This window comes from Cetorhinus maximus, chromosome 8 (assembly GCF_964194155.1).
Source record: "Cetorhinus maximus chromosome 8, sCetMax3.hap1.1, whole genome shotgun sequence".
Classification (NCBI taxonomy): domain Eukaryota; kingdom Metazoa; phylum Chordata; class Chondrichthyes; order Lamniformes; family Cetorhinidae; genus Cetorhinus; species Cetorhinus maximus.
In genome coordinates this window covers 107,863,042-107,877,175 of record NC_135886.1, presented here as the reverse complement: position 1 = coordinate 107,877,175, position 14,134 = coordinate 107,863,042, and the positions used below count along the sequence as shown (strand labels likewise).

The 14,134-nt window shown below is 41.4% G+C and overlaps 1 protein-coding gene across 1 annotated transcript in view; it reads right to left on the bottom strand.

Annotated features, from left to right (window-relative positions):
• LOC144683865 (ras-related protein Rab-38-like) overlaps positions 1–14,134 on the bottom strand; it is a 35,648-nt gene that overhangs the window by 7,095 nt on the left and 14,419 nt on the right. Inside the window, exon 2 of the mRNA XM_078547377.1 lies at positions 3,332–3,612. Coding sequence (XP_078403503.1) covers positions 3,332–3,612 — 281 coding nt within the window. The remainder of the gene's footprint in view (positions 1–3,331; positions 3,613–14,134) is intronic.

The following is a 14,134-nucleotide window of genomic DNA, read 5'->3' as shown; positions in this document are numbered from 1 at the left end:
CATGGAGATTTCTTTGACAAACCTGTTGGAGTTCAAGGATGCTGTAGAAAAGATAGAGAACCAGTGGGTGTGGTGTATTTAGATTTTCAGAAGGATTTTGAAACCTACAAATTAGAGTACATGGGATTGATGGTAATACTGGTTGATTGAGAAATGGTTAACAGTAGGAATAAATGGGTCACTCGCTAACAGGCTGTTACTATTGGGGTACTGCAAGGATCAGTGCTGGGACCACATTCACAATCTATGCAAAGGATTTAGGTGTGGGACCAATGTAATATTTTCAATTTCCAAGTGAAAAAAAACTAGGGAATTCAAATTATGAAGAGGATGCAAGGTTGAGGGGATTTGGACAGGCTAAGTGAGTGGGCAAGAGCATGGCAGCTGGAATATAATGTGAAGTTATCCACTTTGGTAGAAAAACAGACAGTACTTCTGAAATGGAGAGGTTGGGAAGTGTTGATATCCTGGTGTGCTTAATGAGTAATGAGACTACAAGTTAACATGCAGGTGCAGCAAGCAATTAGGTAGGCAAATGATGTGTTGGCCTTCATTACAAGGAGATTTCAGTACAGGAGTAATGATGTCTTGCTATAATTGTACAGAGCCATGGCAAGACTGCACCTGGAGTAGTGTGTAGAGTTTTGGTCTCCAACCTAAGGATATACATGCCATAGGAAGACTGCAAGAGGGTCACCAGACTGATCCCAGCCAGTGATGGCAAGATTGTCTTATCACAAGAGCTTGAGGAAATTGGGCCAGTATTTGAGTTTCAAAGAATGAGAGGTGAACTCAAAATTCTCACAGGGTAGATGTAGATAGGATGCTTCTGCTGGATGGTGAGTCTAGAACCAGGGAACAGTCTCAGAATAAAGGGTAGGCCATTTAAGATCAAGATGGAGGAATTTCTTCAGAGGTGGTGAATCTTTGGAATTCTCTACCCAGAGGTGTGTGGAAGCTCATTGAGCATGTTCAAGACAGATTACTGTCTGGATACTAAATGATATCCAGGGATGTGGGGATAGCACAGGAAAAGTGGCAAAGGTAGATGATCAGCCAGGAACTAAATGAATGGTGGAGCAGGCTCAACAGGCTGAATTGCTGACTCCTGCTACTTATTCCTATCCCCATCACAGCCTTAATGTGCCTGATGAATACTTTACTGTTAGGTGTTTGTTTATTTGCCTTTGATTTCCCGAATCCTTTATTTTCTCTTTGATGCACTCTATGTACTTAATATGCACATCTTTCCCAGCCCACAATTGTTCCCTTTTCTTTATACATCTATGGGACCTCACTAGGTAAGTAATTTGTACTTTGCTTTTACCAGAATATTTTTCTGCACTAGTATTGTTCAACAATATTATTTCTTAGCTCTATTCTCAGCCCCTCAAAATCAGCTTTTCTTCAATCTATTAACCTGGTTACCATATGCATGTCATTTTCCATGATCTAAAGCACTTCATATTGTGGCCTAGATGTTCCCTAATTTCTTTCCTGCACCAAGTTTAAAATGTGTGGGAGGTGCTGTCAAAGTAGTCTTGGCAAGTTGCTCCAGTGCTTTTTGCAGATGGTATACACAGCAGCCAGAGTGCACTGGAGAGAAGTGAATGTTTAAAAGGTGGTGGATGGGGTGCCCACTTTGTTCTGAATGAGCTTGTGCATTGTTGGAATAGCACTCTTCCAGAGAAGGAAAGAGTTCCATCACACTGACTTGTGCCTTGCAGATGGTTGACAGATGGAGTTACTCATCAATTTTTCAGCCTCTGATCTGCTCTTGTAGAGACATTTATGTCTGGAGGTCCAGTTTTTGTCAGTGGTGACTCTCTAGAATGTTGATGGGGGAAATTCAAATGTTAAATGCCACTGAATGTCAAGGAGAGGTGGTTACATTCTCTTGCTCAAGTCATTACCTGACACTTCTGCAGCACAAATAAATGTTACTTGCCACTCAGTCCAAGCCAGAATGCTGGCCAGATCTTGCTGCTCGCAGGCATGGACTGCTTCAGTATTTGAGCAGTTATGGATTGGAACTGAACACTAATCAGCAAACACCACTGATGTCAGGAGGTAGCTCATTGATGAAGCAACTGAAGATCCAAGGGTCTGAAGAACTCCTGCGGGGGTGTCCTGGGCTCAACTATTTTCATTTGTGCTAGGAATGACTCCAACCAGCAGTGTTTCATCAATACCCAGCCCTGCTCCACCCCCCCGCACCCCTGCCAAACAAAATTCCTATTGACTACAACTTTTACTAGGGTTCCTCAATATTACACAGTAACATACTGCCTTGATATCAAAGGCTGTTATTCTTGCCTCAGTATATGGCAAACCAGATAATAGTAAAGGCTTATGATAAGTATGGACAAACTCAACCCATGAAATTAAGTTAAGAATTTAGAAATGTCATATAGAAGTTTATCAAATGATGGTTGCAGAATGTGGGAATCCCTACAGTGCATCTTATGGAAGAACAAAAACTCCAACAGTAACATCTGGATTTTGGAGTTGCTCTGTGCATATGCACATTCACAAACTAAACAGCAATTTTGGGGAGTACTGATGACCTAGGATAACCACAGAAATCCATTCCAATACATTTTGATAGGGAGGAATAGGAGTACCATTGTCACATTTAAATATTTTGGCTCAAGATTATAAGCTCCCAAGTTTGGGAGTTATCTTCCTGCATTCATATCAAATATAGAGCATTCCTCCATGAGGAAAAGTTGCATTTTTTCTCCTTGTGATGAGCTTCTGACCACACGGTTCTGCACCGAGAGATTATTCCTCCTGCCCCACCTCATCTGCAGCTGAAATCCACACCCATGCCTCTCTCCACCTCTTCCAGAGCTCATTCACCTTTGGGATCAGCCATGAAATGGATAACAAAAGCTGTTTGAGCCAACAGACAAAATGGATGGCTTTAAAAAGACCCCTTTGCAGTAGTTAATTAGCTTTCTCAGCCAATTTACTCAGTCATCTTTTGAATACACTCCATGAAAACCACTCTCCACAGCTTCAGTACTAGAGTAAAGCTCCATCCAGTGCCCATGTACAGTGCCTCACAAACCCACTGTTACCTCCAACCCCCAAAGCCTAGTATTGCACTTAGTTTTTACACTAGCCAGCCACATGGTACCCAAATAAAATCAATGTCAGTACAAAACTAGGCAAGCCATCATTAGGTACATATCTGAAGAGTCTGCCTGGAATTATTTCAAGGGAATTTAAAACTGTAGACTTTCAAGCCTGTCTGGTGAGACCCGATCCCAGAGATTAAGGACTGAGTTTTAACCCACTCCCACAACTCAGAAAAAATCCCTCTTACCTTTGCGGATGTCTCAAACCAGGCAATAAAGCCGTTCTCTTTGCAATATTGATCCATCTTGGGCAAAGTATTGCTAAGTCCCTCCTTTGTCTGGTCGCATTTATTTGCAAGTAAGATTGCAGGCACTGGGTTGCCATTCTGCAGCCTCACTTTACTGTCAAGATCATTCTTCCATTTTGAAACTGCTTCAAACGTTGATGCCCTGGATACATCAAAGACTATAAATGCTCCGACAGCCTCCCGGTAGTACACTCTAGTCATGTTACCAAACCGCTCTTGCCCTGGAAACAGAGTTAAATTTTAAAGAATTGTACTTTCCTCCCCCCTGAGCAAACCCCATCCCACCCACCACATAAATTGTGCATGGGATAACAATTAACCTTCAACACCAGATTTTGAATCCACCCCATCTTGGAGATCAATTAAAAACAATGGAGGAAAGTAGTTGTTGAGAGATTGGCCAGTCATACATGCATGGGGCAAAGAAAAAACATTAACAGGGTGATGGATTGTTAACAGTGCCTGTGTAGCATACATAAGTTGAATATACTGGTAATGTCAGTCAAGCCCACTTTTTTCTAGTAGAACCAGCAGAAGCTTTGTTCCACTCAATTACCATGAATACACATATTATATAGGATCAGTCTCACCTAGGATTTTTCCCCCATCCAAAAGAAAAATCCATGTAATCACCTATTACAGCATGACATGCAGCAAGAAACATTGAGGAAAAACAGTGGCAAGTATTAGAGCATAATAATTCCACATCAGCTAAACAATGCTCCAGCTGGGCTCAAACTTGCCCAACCTGCCATTCCTGATGTTAATCTAAGCCTTCCACATTGGAGTCAATATACTTCCCAGCTAATCTTAATTTTAATCAAATTTAAAGAACAGTCTTAGAACAGGCCGATTCAAAATAAAAAGTGCACAACTGTTCATTTTACAGATAAGCAAAACATGGTACTCACTAGGCAAAGTGTACAGAAAAAAAAATAACTGGTATTACCAGTGCCCATGTTGAGTTTGTATGCATGTAGTATATTACATATCACCACTCAATGGGCAATGAAATGGTACAACTTTAACTTATGGATCCCAAAATTTGGGTAGGTAGGGCAGAAATAGCAGCATAAAAGCTAGTCAAGAACCTGAATTTCAAATTGTCAGCCTCGATTCTAGAGGCAAAGGGAATACTGTTCAGAACATGTGAAATCCCAGAGTATGAACTGAGTAGCCTAGAGTTCCAGGACAGGAGTTCAATGTATTGCTATCCGGTTGTTGCCCTTTTAAGTGATTCACTAATCTGAAGGAACCTGGTTGTGCTTCAATAAAGCAATCCTGTCAGCAGTGTCCTCATCATAGGATCTTGGATCATGGGACTGAGATCTAAACATTAGCCAAATTCTACTTGATAGAACACAAGGCATGCTATAGAAGGCAATATAAAATACGGCAGTCAGTCAAATGGCTGCTCTAGACAAGCCAAGAGAAAAAAAAACAGCCCCCAGATTAACTCTGTGAATTCTTCCTCTTCATTGCAATCCAAATGATTTTCACTCCAGACACCAGCCTAGAAAACTCAAAAGCAGCACTACCAACCAATAACCCAGGGGAATTAAAACTATGTCTCTGTCTCTCACTGTTGAAGATGAGTTAGCACAATTGTATTACCTGCTATTCAAAAACATGGTGCATTTCAAATTTCAGTTTGAACACTAAACCCAAAAGGGCTTTTTCCATTACATGTCTGAAGAGTGTGCAGACGAAGAGAAACTTATGCCAAGCTAGATGTATATATAATTTCACAGAAAAGCAAGCGCTTCAACATGGTAAATAAAGAAATTGAGAACAGACACAAATACAGGAGGCAACATTAAACTTCCTGAATTATGAGGGAAGAAAAATTCTCCTAGGGAATCACTTATTATATGTCAGAATTTTTCAATTGAATCTTACCTCAGCAATAATTTATTCTGGAATAAAAACATACAATTTATATGGCAAGTACAGCAGAGCATAACTAACCAATTGGCCCTAATCATGTACACAACCAGAGCAAAAAATTCTCATTCCATGCCTATTGCTGTTCAGAGGGAAAAGTACATGGGCTTCACTGTCTGGGCCAGCATTTATTGTCCATCCCTAGTTGCCCTCAAGGCAGTGGTGGTGAGCTGCCTTCTTGAACTGCTGCAGTCCAGTGTAGGTACACCCACAATGCCATTAGGAAGGGGGTTCCAGGATTTTAAGCCAGTGACCATGAAGGACCTGTGATATATTTCCAAGTCAGGATGGGTGAGTGACTTGAGGGGAACTTCCAGGTGGTGGTGCTCCCATGTATCTGCTGCCCTTGTCCTTCTAGATGGTAGTGGGTTTGGAAGGTGCTGTCCAAGGAGCCTTGGCAAATTCCTGCAGTGCATCTTGAGGATGGTACACACTGCTGTGTGCATGCAGTGGAGGGTGTGAATGTTTGTAGACATGGTGCCAATCAAGCAGGCTGCTGTGTCCTGGACAGTGCAAAGCTTGTGTGGTGGGAGCTGCAATCATCCAGGCAAGTGGGGAGTATTCCATCACCATGACTTGCACCTTGTAGATGGTGGACAGGCTTTGGGGGAGTCAGGTGGTGAGTTATTTGTTGCACTATTCCCAGCCTGACCTGTTCTTGTAGCCCCAGTGTTTACATGGCTAGTCCAGTTCAGTTTCTGGTCAATGGTAACCCCCCAGGATGTTGATAGTGGGGGATTCAGTTATGGTAATGCCATTGAATATCAAGGGGTGATGGTTGGATTCTCTCTTGTTAGAGATGGTCATTGTCTGGCACATGGTGTGAATGTTACTTGCCAGTTGTCAGCCCAAGCTTGGATATTGTCCAGTCTTGGACATGGGCTACTTCAGTATCCAAGTTGCACAGATGGTGCTGAACATTTCCCCTCTTCTGACCTTATGATGGAGGGAAGGCCATTAATGAAGCAGCTGGGCCTAGGGCACTACTTTGAGGAACTCCTGTAGTGATGTCCTGGAACGGAGATGATTGACCAACAACCACAAGCCATTTTCTTGTGTGCTAGGTATGACTAACCAGCAGGGAGTTCCCACCACCCCCTGCCCCACCAATTCCATTGACTAGTTTTGCTAGAGCTTCTTGATGCCACACTGTCAAAAGCTGCCTTGATGTCAAGGGCAGTCTCACCTCAGCTCTTTTGTTTGCACCAAGGCTGTGATGAGATCAGGAGCTGAGTGGCCCTGGCAGAACACAAACTGGGCAGTGATCAGGTTATTACTAAGCAAGTGCTGCTTGTAAGCATTGTTGATGACCCCTATTACTTTACTGACGATCGAGAGTAGACTGATAGGATGGTAATTGGCCAGATTGGATTTGTCCTGCTTTTTGTGGACAGGACATGCCTGGACAATTTCCCACAGCCAGGTAGATGCCAGTGTTGTAGCTGTACTGGAACAGCTTGGTAGGGGTGCAGCAAGTTCTGGAACACAAGTCTTCAGTGCTCCCAAGCAAAGAAAACCACTTCTATATTCCCAAGTGTAAATCATGAACTCAAATCTTAGTTGCTGTTGCCATAAAGGAAGCATTCATTTTTGATCTTGTAAACTAAATATGGGGTTAAACTGCCTTCAGATTAAAGCTAGTCATTCTATAGCCTGATGTGCATAGGAGAGTCTGTTGGCATACTTTAGAAAAAGCCTCAACCTCTTGCTAGATTGCCATTGATCTTAAATCAGCACTCAGGTCACAGATGGGACAAACTATTAGGTTAATCTTAAAACTTCCATGGACAGTTTTACCAGCTGCAAGCAAGGTTTCAAATCATTTAGCAGGGAACTAATGTGCATCATTATCATGTATTTAATCATGGAATATTTGAGGGGCAATTTCATTATCTTTGCTATGGTTTGCATGCCCATGGCAAGTTTATTTAGCAGCCTTCAGTAGATCATTGCTTCAGCTGGAATGTACTTTTGGAAAGTTTGGAATGATCACAACTTTGAGAAACACATCTGGCAAGTCAAAATGCAACAAACATTGCTGTTCAACTCTGGACATGTTATTGTTACTCAGGTATGGAGTGCATAAGAGCACAGTCTGGTATGTGGGGTGTGCATCTACTCAAGTGTAGAACTTTTGCTGACCACCACTGGGCCATTACATTTTTAATACCTATGCTAACATTTGTGTAATTAGTGGGAATACTTCAGTTTTGTCACTTGAAGCAGAATTGAAATGGCTGAAGTGCAAGTCCCCTTGGCTAGGAAATACTCTGGATCTGCTCCTGCTTTTCCAATTGCATAAAAAAGCATGTTTCCACTGCACTTCTGGTTGAAAGAACCTTGATAAGAGTAATTTCCCCAGAAAATGGAACACAGGTAGCCAATACATCAGACCTTGGTTTTATCCTAGTTTATAAAGCCAGGGTCAGATATGGTACTGATACAAACACTCAATTCCCTGCACTGAACAAAGTGAAGGTTTCAAAGTAATCAGGGGCACAGCCCAGAATACAAAGCATCACTGTTTGTTGCACAAAACATGGTCATAAATCTTGCAAAGCAGAAGATGATTAGATGGGGAGGAAAAATGAAAACTGTGCAGGAACCCTCAGGTTGACATTCTATACCATAATTTAAAAATACACAAGGAGGTGTCCTGGTGAGCTTGGGAATTGATAAGTCTTGCAAAGAGTGGATTATGGTGGTATGGTTGTCGAGGCAACATAATTAATGTAAATTGAAAAATGAAAACAGCTGCCATCATAGGAGGAAATAGTATGTACATCTGGAGTACTGCAGTGCTGGAGTCATGTGCTGAGCAACTATCAGCCACAGAGCAGCAAGAAATACACAAAGTACTTCTAACTTAAAATGCTGGTAATCACACTTTAGACTCATGGGAACCAGGAGACATGGTGGCAGCAGTGCGATTAGAGTGCAAAACCCAAACATTAAATGGTCAAAGTAGATTTTTTTTAAAAACAGCCTGAATTAGTGCCAGACCCAGAGGGGAAAAAAAAACCCAGTAAATTGAGAGAAAAAAAAAGTGCAATAGCTTCAGCCCATGATGAATTGGGAGGTTGAAATGCAGACTGACATTCAACTAGTGAAGTGGAAAGGTCAGTGACATCTTTCTGGACAGGAGAGAAAGGGTTAAATTTGTTTAGCTGGGAGTTGGGGTGACAATGACAGCAGAAATCCAGATGAAAATTTCAGCACACATCCAGCCAAAGTCAAATTGGATCTACTGATATGAATCAAGGCCCAAGGCAAGAATCAGTTGAGCCCATTGAATTATTTGAAATTAATGACAGATGAAATGCTGCTGAATCAGTTCATTTGGGGTTCTGCACACCCTGAAATACAGAAAGATTTAATTGGAAAGGATAAGCTACAACTGTAGATTGAAGCTGGGTAGACAAGTGAAGACTGATGACTTTACCCAAACAGCTAACTTTCGGTTAAGCAAAAAGCAAAAGTTGTTGCAGTGAAACAAAAGAATGCACACCAGACAGATGAGGTAGACAACCACAAGTTCAAATGGAATGAGATGTCCTACATATGGACCAAACTGCAGAGCTTGATGGAAGTTGAAGGCATTGGGAAAAGATCTGCTGAACAAAGGAGGAAGGTGGTAAACAAGTTAGAGGCAGAGCAATGCAACAGTAGTTTAAAAAAACCAAAAACATCCATAGCCTGGATGAGGATTAGTTTGAGGACACAATAGATATAGGAACCATACTGAATGAAGCAGCTGAATGAGAGTTCCCTGACAAAAATTCTCAACCAACCATTCAGATCAGAAAGAGAGAAATAAGCCGACAACCATAAATCTGAAGCTTGATACCAGAGCAAGAAGGAACAAACAAGACCTTGGCTGGAAATTTTAAAGAAATGGTTATCCAAGTAAAGGTGCTCTGAAACCAAACAAACAATGTGGGGGTGGGGGGGGGGGGGGGGGGAAGAGATTGGATTATTCCTAGCTGTCAAATCCCAAGAGGGACACGTTCTGCATCACCAGATGATTTCTGTTATCCTAGGGTTGAGCAGTTGCTAGAGCTGCAGCTCACCGCAGTAATCCACAAGATCAGACTGAGGGTCAAAGGTAGTACACCCATGAAAAGCTGATCAGAAGGACAATCTGGTACAAATCAAGTTACACCCAGTATTTGGATGCTTTGAAGATCAAGTATCTGAGAGAGAAGCTATAATGGACAGCTCAGAATTTGCCTGGATCCCAAAGATCTTTACACTACCCAATTCTGGAAGAGATCATACCAGCACTGGCATGGGATGAAGTATTCAGCCATTTCTGCCATCAAGCTAGCCATGGAACTTAGAAGCCTGACGAGGAACCTTCACTGATGGCAACACAGCCTTTGGTCTACAAATTCCTGTGCCTATCTTTTGGGCTTAAAGGGGGCCAAGATGTGTTCCAGCATCAGGCAGAGGATGTAAAAGGTGCAGTCCGCATAGATGATACCCAGATCTATGGTATAGAAGAAAGATCTGGATCAGAGACATGAAGCTATCAAGAATACCAGGAAAGCTGGGATCAAGCTAAATGCAGACAAATGCATTGAAGGTGACAGAATGCCAGTTTTTTGGAATAGTGTGCACACCTAATGGAATCAAGTAGAGTTCCGAAAAAGTCACAGCCAACTCCAAAATGGAAGTTCCAATAGACAAGAAAGTGGAGAAATTTCCTTGGCTTGGTTACATACCTCCTGAGGAACACAGCAAACTTATGAGAACTGAAAGAAGTTGAGCACCAGTGGTCAGAGTCACATGAGGAAGAGGAGCAGGAGTTAAATTCAAAGTAGTAGTATGCAAGGAGACAAGTCTATCATACTACAACAAAAACATGTCACTCTGAAAGTAGATACTCTAAAGACTGGGAGCAGCCCTGACACAAGGGAAAACAGAGCATTCCTATCTAAAGCTCTCAGCTGAGATCAGATATGCCAAAAATTCTGCATGCTGGCAGTCATATGGGTGAGAAATTCCATATATCTGAGGGAAAGTACATAGTAGAGACTGATCATCCACTAGCAGAAGGAAAATCTGTATAGAGCACCAGCAAGACTAGAGTTTACTCAAGGCTTCAAGGTTACAACCTGAAATGCAAGCCAGGAAGAGAAATTGTGCCAGCCGAAGCCCCATCTTGGTTGTCACCATAGGAGAAACAGGAAATAAAAAAAGGTCCAGGTATAAAATTCCAATACCTAGTGAACACAATACCACTAATCAAGACAGATTAGATATGAGACCAGCAAAGAAGATTTAGATGCTCTCAGCAAGTGATCCAGGGCTGGCCTGTTAGATACAGCAAGCACAGCAGTGATATAACAGTACTTACTGGTCTATTAAAGACCAACAACTCAAGAAGATACTGTGCTGCTGGCTGGATATAGAATCACAACGATGCAGAACTTCTCCAGACGATGCATGAAGGCCACACTAGAATGGAGAAATACAAGCTCAGAGTGTGATCAACTGTACTGGAGACAAAGAAAAACATTGAAAGAATACTATATGCAATGCATGTCAGAAGTATAAAAGGTAACTACTGAAGTACCACCCAGACCATAGCATAAACCAAATCAAGAAACTCAGTTGCAGGCTGCTATTCAAAAGTTCTGTTTATTCAAAAAGGAGATTTGAGAGCTACAATAATCTCAGCAATACAAATTCTGTTTGCTGAGCAAGGAATTCCTGAAAGGATGTGACAATGGAATCCAATCCATCTCCAGAGAATTAAGGTGAATAGTTTTTGCAGTTATGGGCTCATCACCACATTACCCAAGGGGACACAGGTTTATGGAAAGACATATCCAGACAGTTAAAAGAACCCTCAAATGTGCCAAGACAAAGGATGACCCAAACCTTGCCTTAGTGTTACTCCCATTTGCAGCTCAAGACCAAGATGGAATGAAATCACTGCAGAGCTGTTAAACAGAGGAAGAGAACATTGATCTGGTCACCTGAAGAAAGTAAGACAACTTATTGATGCACAGGAGGAGGTGGTCAACACTTCAACAAGCATGCTAAATCCTGCCTGAGCATTGAAGATCAAACTGTACACACAGGATCCAATCAGGAAAACTTGGAACCCACCAAAAGTTTAAGTGAAGCCAATACTCCCAACATCATACATCATTGATACCAAAACCAGTAAACAAGTGTGAAGGAACAGCATCCTTATTTAACCCTCATCCAAGCTGGAAAAAACCAACATTAACCACATCAGCATCACCAACAAGCAGTGTAACATCAACACATTAGTGACTCCTGTAGCAGCACAAGGAGCAACACAATCACCTAGCAGTATGCCAACTCTGATGAATGCCAATTCTACAAGATGGAGGCATAACATCCTACCACCCAAGCAATACTGAATATTTGATGAAAACCAACTATAAAAGACTCATGTTCAGTTTATGAAAGTTGATTGGTAATCAAGAAAAAGTTAAATGATTGGACCAGTTATGCTTTTTGTTGTATTGTTTGTGAAGAAAGAGAACTAACTGTTGAGAATATACATCTGGAGTACCACACTGCTGCACTGGAGTCATGTATTGTGCTGAGCAACATGCATCAGTCTCAGTCTACCAGCCACATGGAGCTGAGAGCAGCAAGAAATACACATGAGCCTCCAGCATTTTGAATCTAATGCTTAGCAGATCTGGCAGCAGCAGCATGACTTTTCAAACTGAAGGTTTCATGCTTCAGATGCTGCCAAACATGCTGAGTATTTGTTCTTATTTTACATTATATTGTCCGAGAGGTTACATTATGCACTAGTTGCCCAGGTCACTAAATCTCTTTTTCCCCCTGTTAAACTCACCACTCCTGACTAAAAGGTCAGGTCTTTTGGGTTTATTTGTATATACATAAATTTTAATGACCTGAAGTTGAGATGGATTAAAAAATTGAGTGACTGTGGGGAGAAAAACAAAGTACTGTTGTCTGGTGGCAGTAGTCCAGGAACATGACAAAAAGAAAAGACAGGAGTTGAGAGAGCTGTGTGCCAGAGAGGACAAGAATTTTACCTGTTAAGAAAAGCCAAGGCTGCTGGGACAGTAGTTAACTGAATAGTCAGTTGTAGGACTCAGTAAAGTGATCAGTTCAGCAGAGGTGCTAATGGAAGATGAAGTTTAGTGAGCTCAACTACAAAGCAAACAAACAGTTGAGTGCCTCAAAGAGATAATTGGGCAATTTACTGAAAAAAAGTGAAACTGTCAGTCCAAAGCAGGAAGCCTTTGAGTGTAACTCTTCACTGGTTTGTGTTTCTGTAAAAGAGTGGGAATTGGAATTATGTGTTTGTATGGAGATCATTCCAACCTTTGGGTGTTAGTTTAATTTTTCTTGTTTTAATAAAAGTTTTGTTCTGTGTTACAAGTTCAGACTCCTGTGAATTTGTTCAATAACTTTCCTCCAGTTTCTATCAAACCAGGTTTCACTTTGGATCTGGCTTGTGAAGTATCAACTGGGATTGTAACTGTATCCATTGGCTTTTTGTCAAACATAATGGCTCAAAAAATTGTCAAAAAGTGACTGAGGCCAATAGTGCCCTTCATGATTTATATTCAAATATTGCAACCACCTCAGGTAAAGTCAGATGCATGGTTAAACATAGAAAGAGAAGTTGTTATCTAAGAGGATTGTGGATGTTCTATTGTTAGCATCTTCAGGACAGATTGATTTGAAACTTGTGGGGAGCAGCAGGAAAGGGGAGGGGAGATAGATCAGCCATGATGGAATTGAATAGTTAAGCAGGCTCAGAGGCTTTACTCCTGCTCTTATTTCTTACATTGTTGATCAACATTAAAAACAGGCAAGGTGAAATTCAACTAATGGTGGGCAATATCATTTGTTACAGGAATGTGCACTATTCAGCTTTAGTTACAAGCAGTACATGCCCCCCTGCAAGATCATGTTATAAGACTATTGTTTCAAATATTTGAATTCAACTTAGTCACAGCTACTTTTAAGTGGTTGAAAGATTTTGTTTAGCATACATTCCTTCCAAGTTCCCACAAGAGCACTGTGATAAGGGATAGATGTCCACTGCAAAGGTCATGGGTTATTGCTAAAATTAGTGATCAATACTAAATTGTCAGGCTAATCTGAGGATTAGCATTATGACAATACATCAACTTGAGAATGCCATCCGGTGTTAAACAAAAAGCAGTCATTGATCAAGATCCTCTTCCTTGTCTAAAAGAACTGGCCAGTCACCAGATAAGGCACAACAGCTGGACCACAAGTCTGTACATCTGTTACCAGGTTCACTGTAGCGCTTCTCAATAATTCCCCTGTACTGTGTAGAAATCAAACAGGAAGTGGGACATCCTGTGTTGGTACTTAGATACAGGTTCAGTACATGCTGGTTACTACCTGCAGTTTCCAGCCTAGAGTACCATACAAATTCTAATAGTTGGCACCCATGTTGACAAAAAGCAAAAATAGAATTAGAACAGAGCACAGCATTTATTGCTGGGTCTGGTGTTCTAAGTATTGACAAACCAAGTTACATGTGGGGTTGACTCATTAGCACATCCAAACTTTAATCTCAACATAAGATGGCAGCGAAGAAATCAGTTAACGTTTCGAGCCTTCATGGCCCTTCGGCAGAACTGAAGCATAGTTAGAAGAAGGGAGAAATATAAATTATTGGTTTAAGGTGGGTGGGGGGGTGGGGGAGAGAGACACCCCCCCCCCCCCTGCTTTTTTTTCAATAATTTATATAGATTCTTCTTTCCCCACCTATTTCCATTATTTTTAAATCTAAAACTA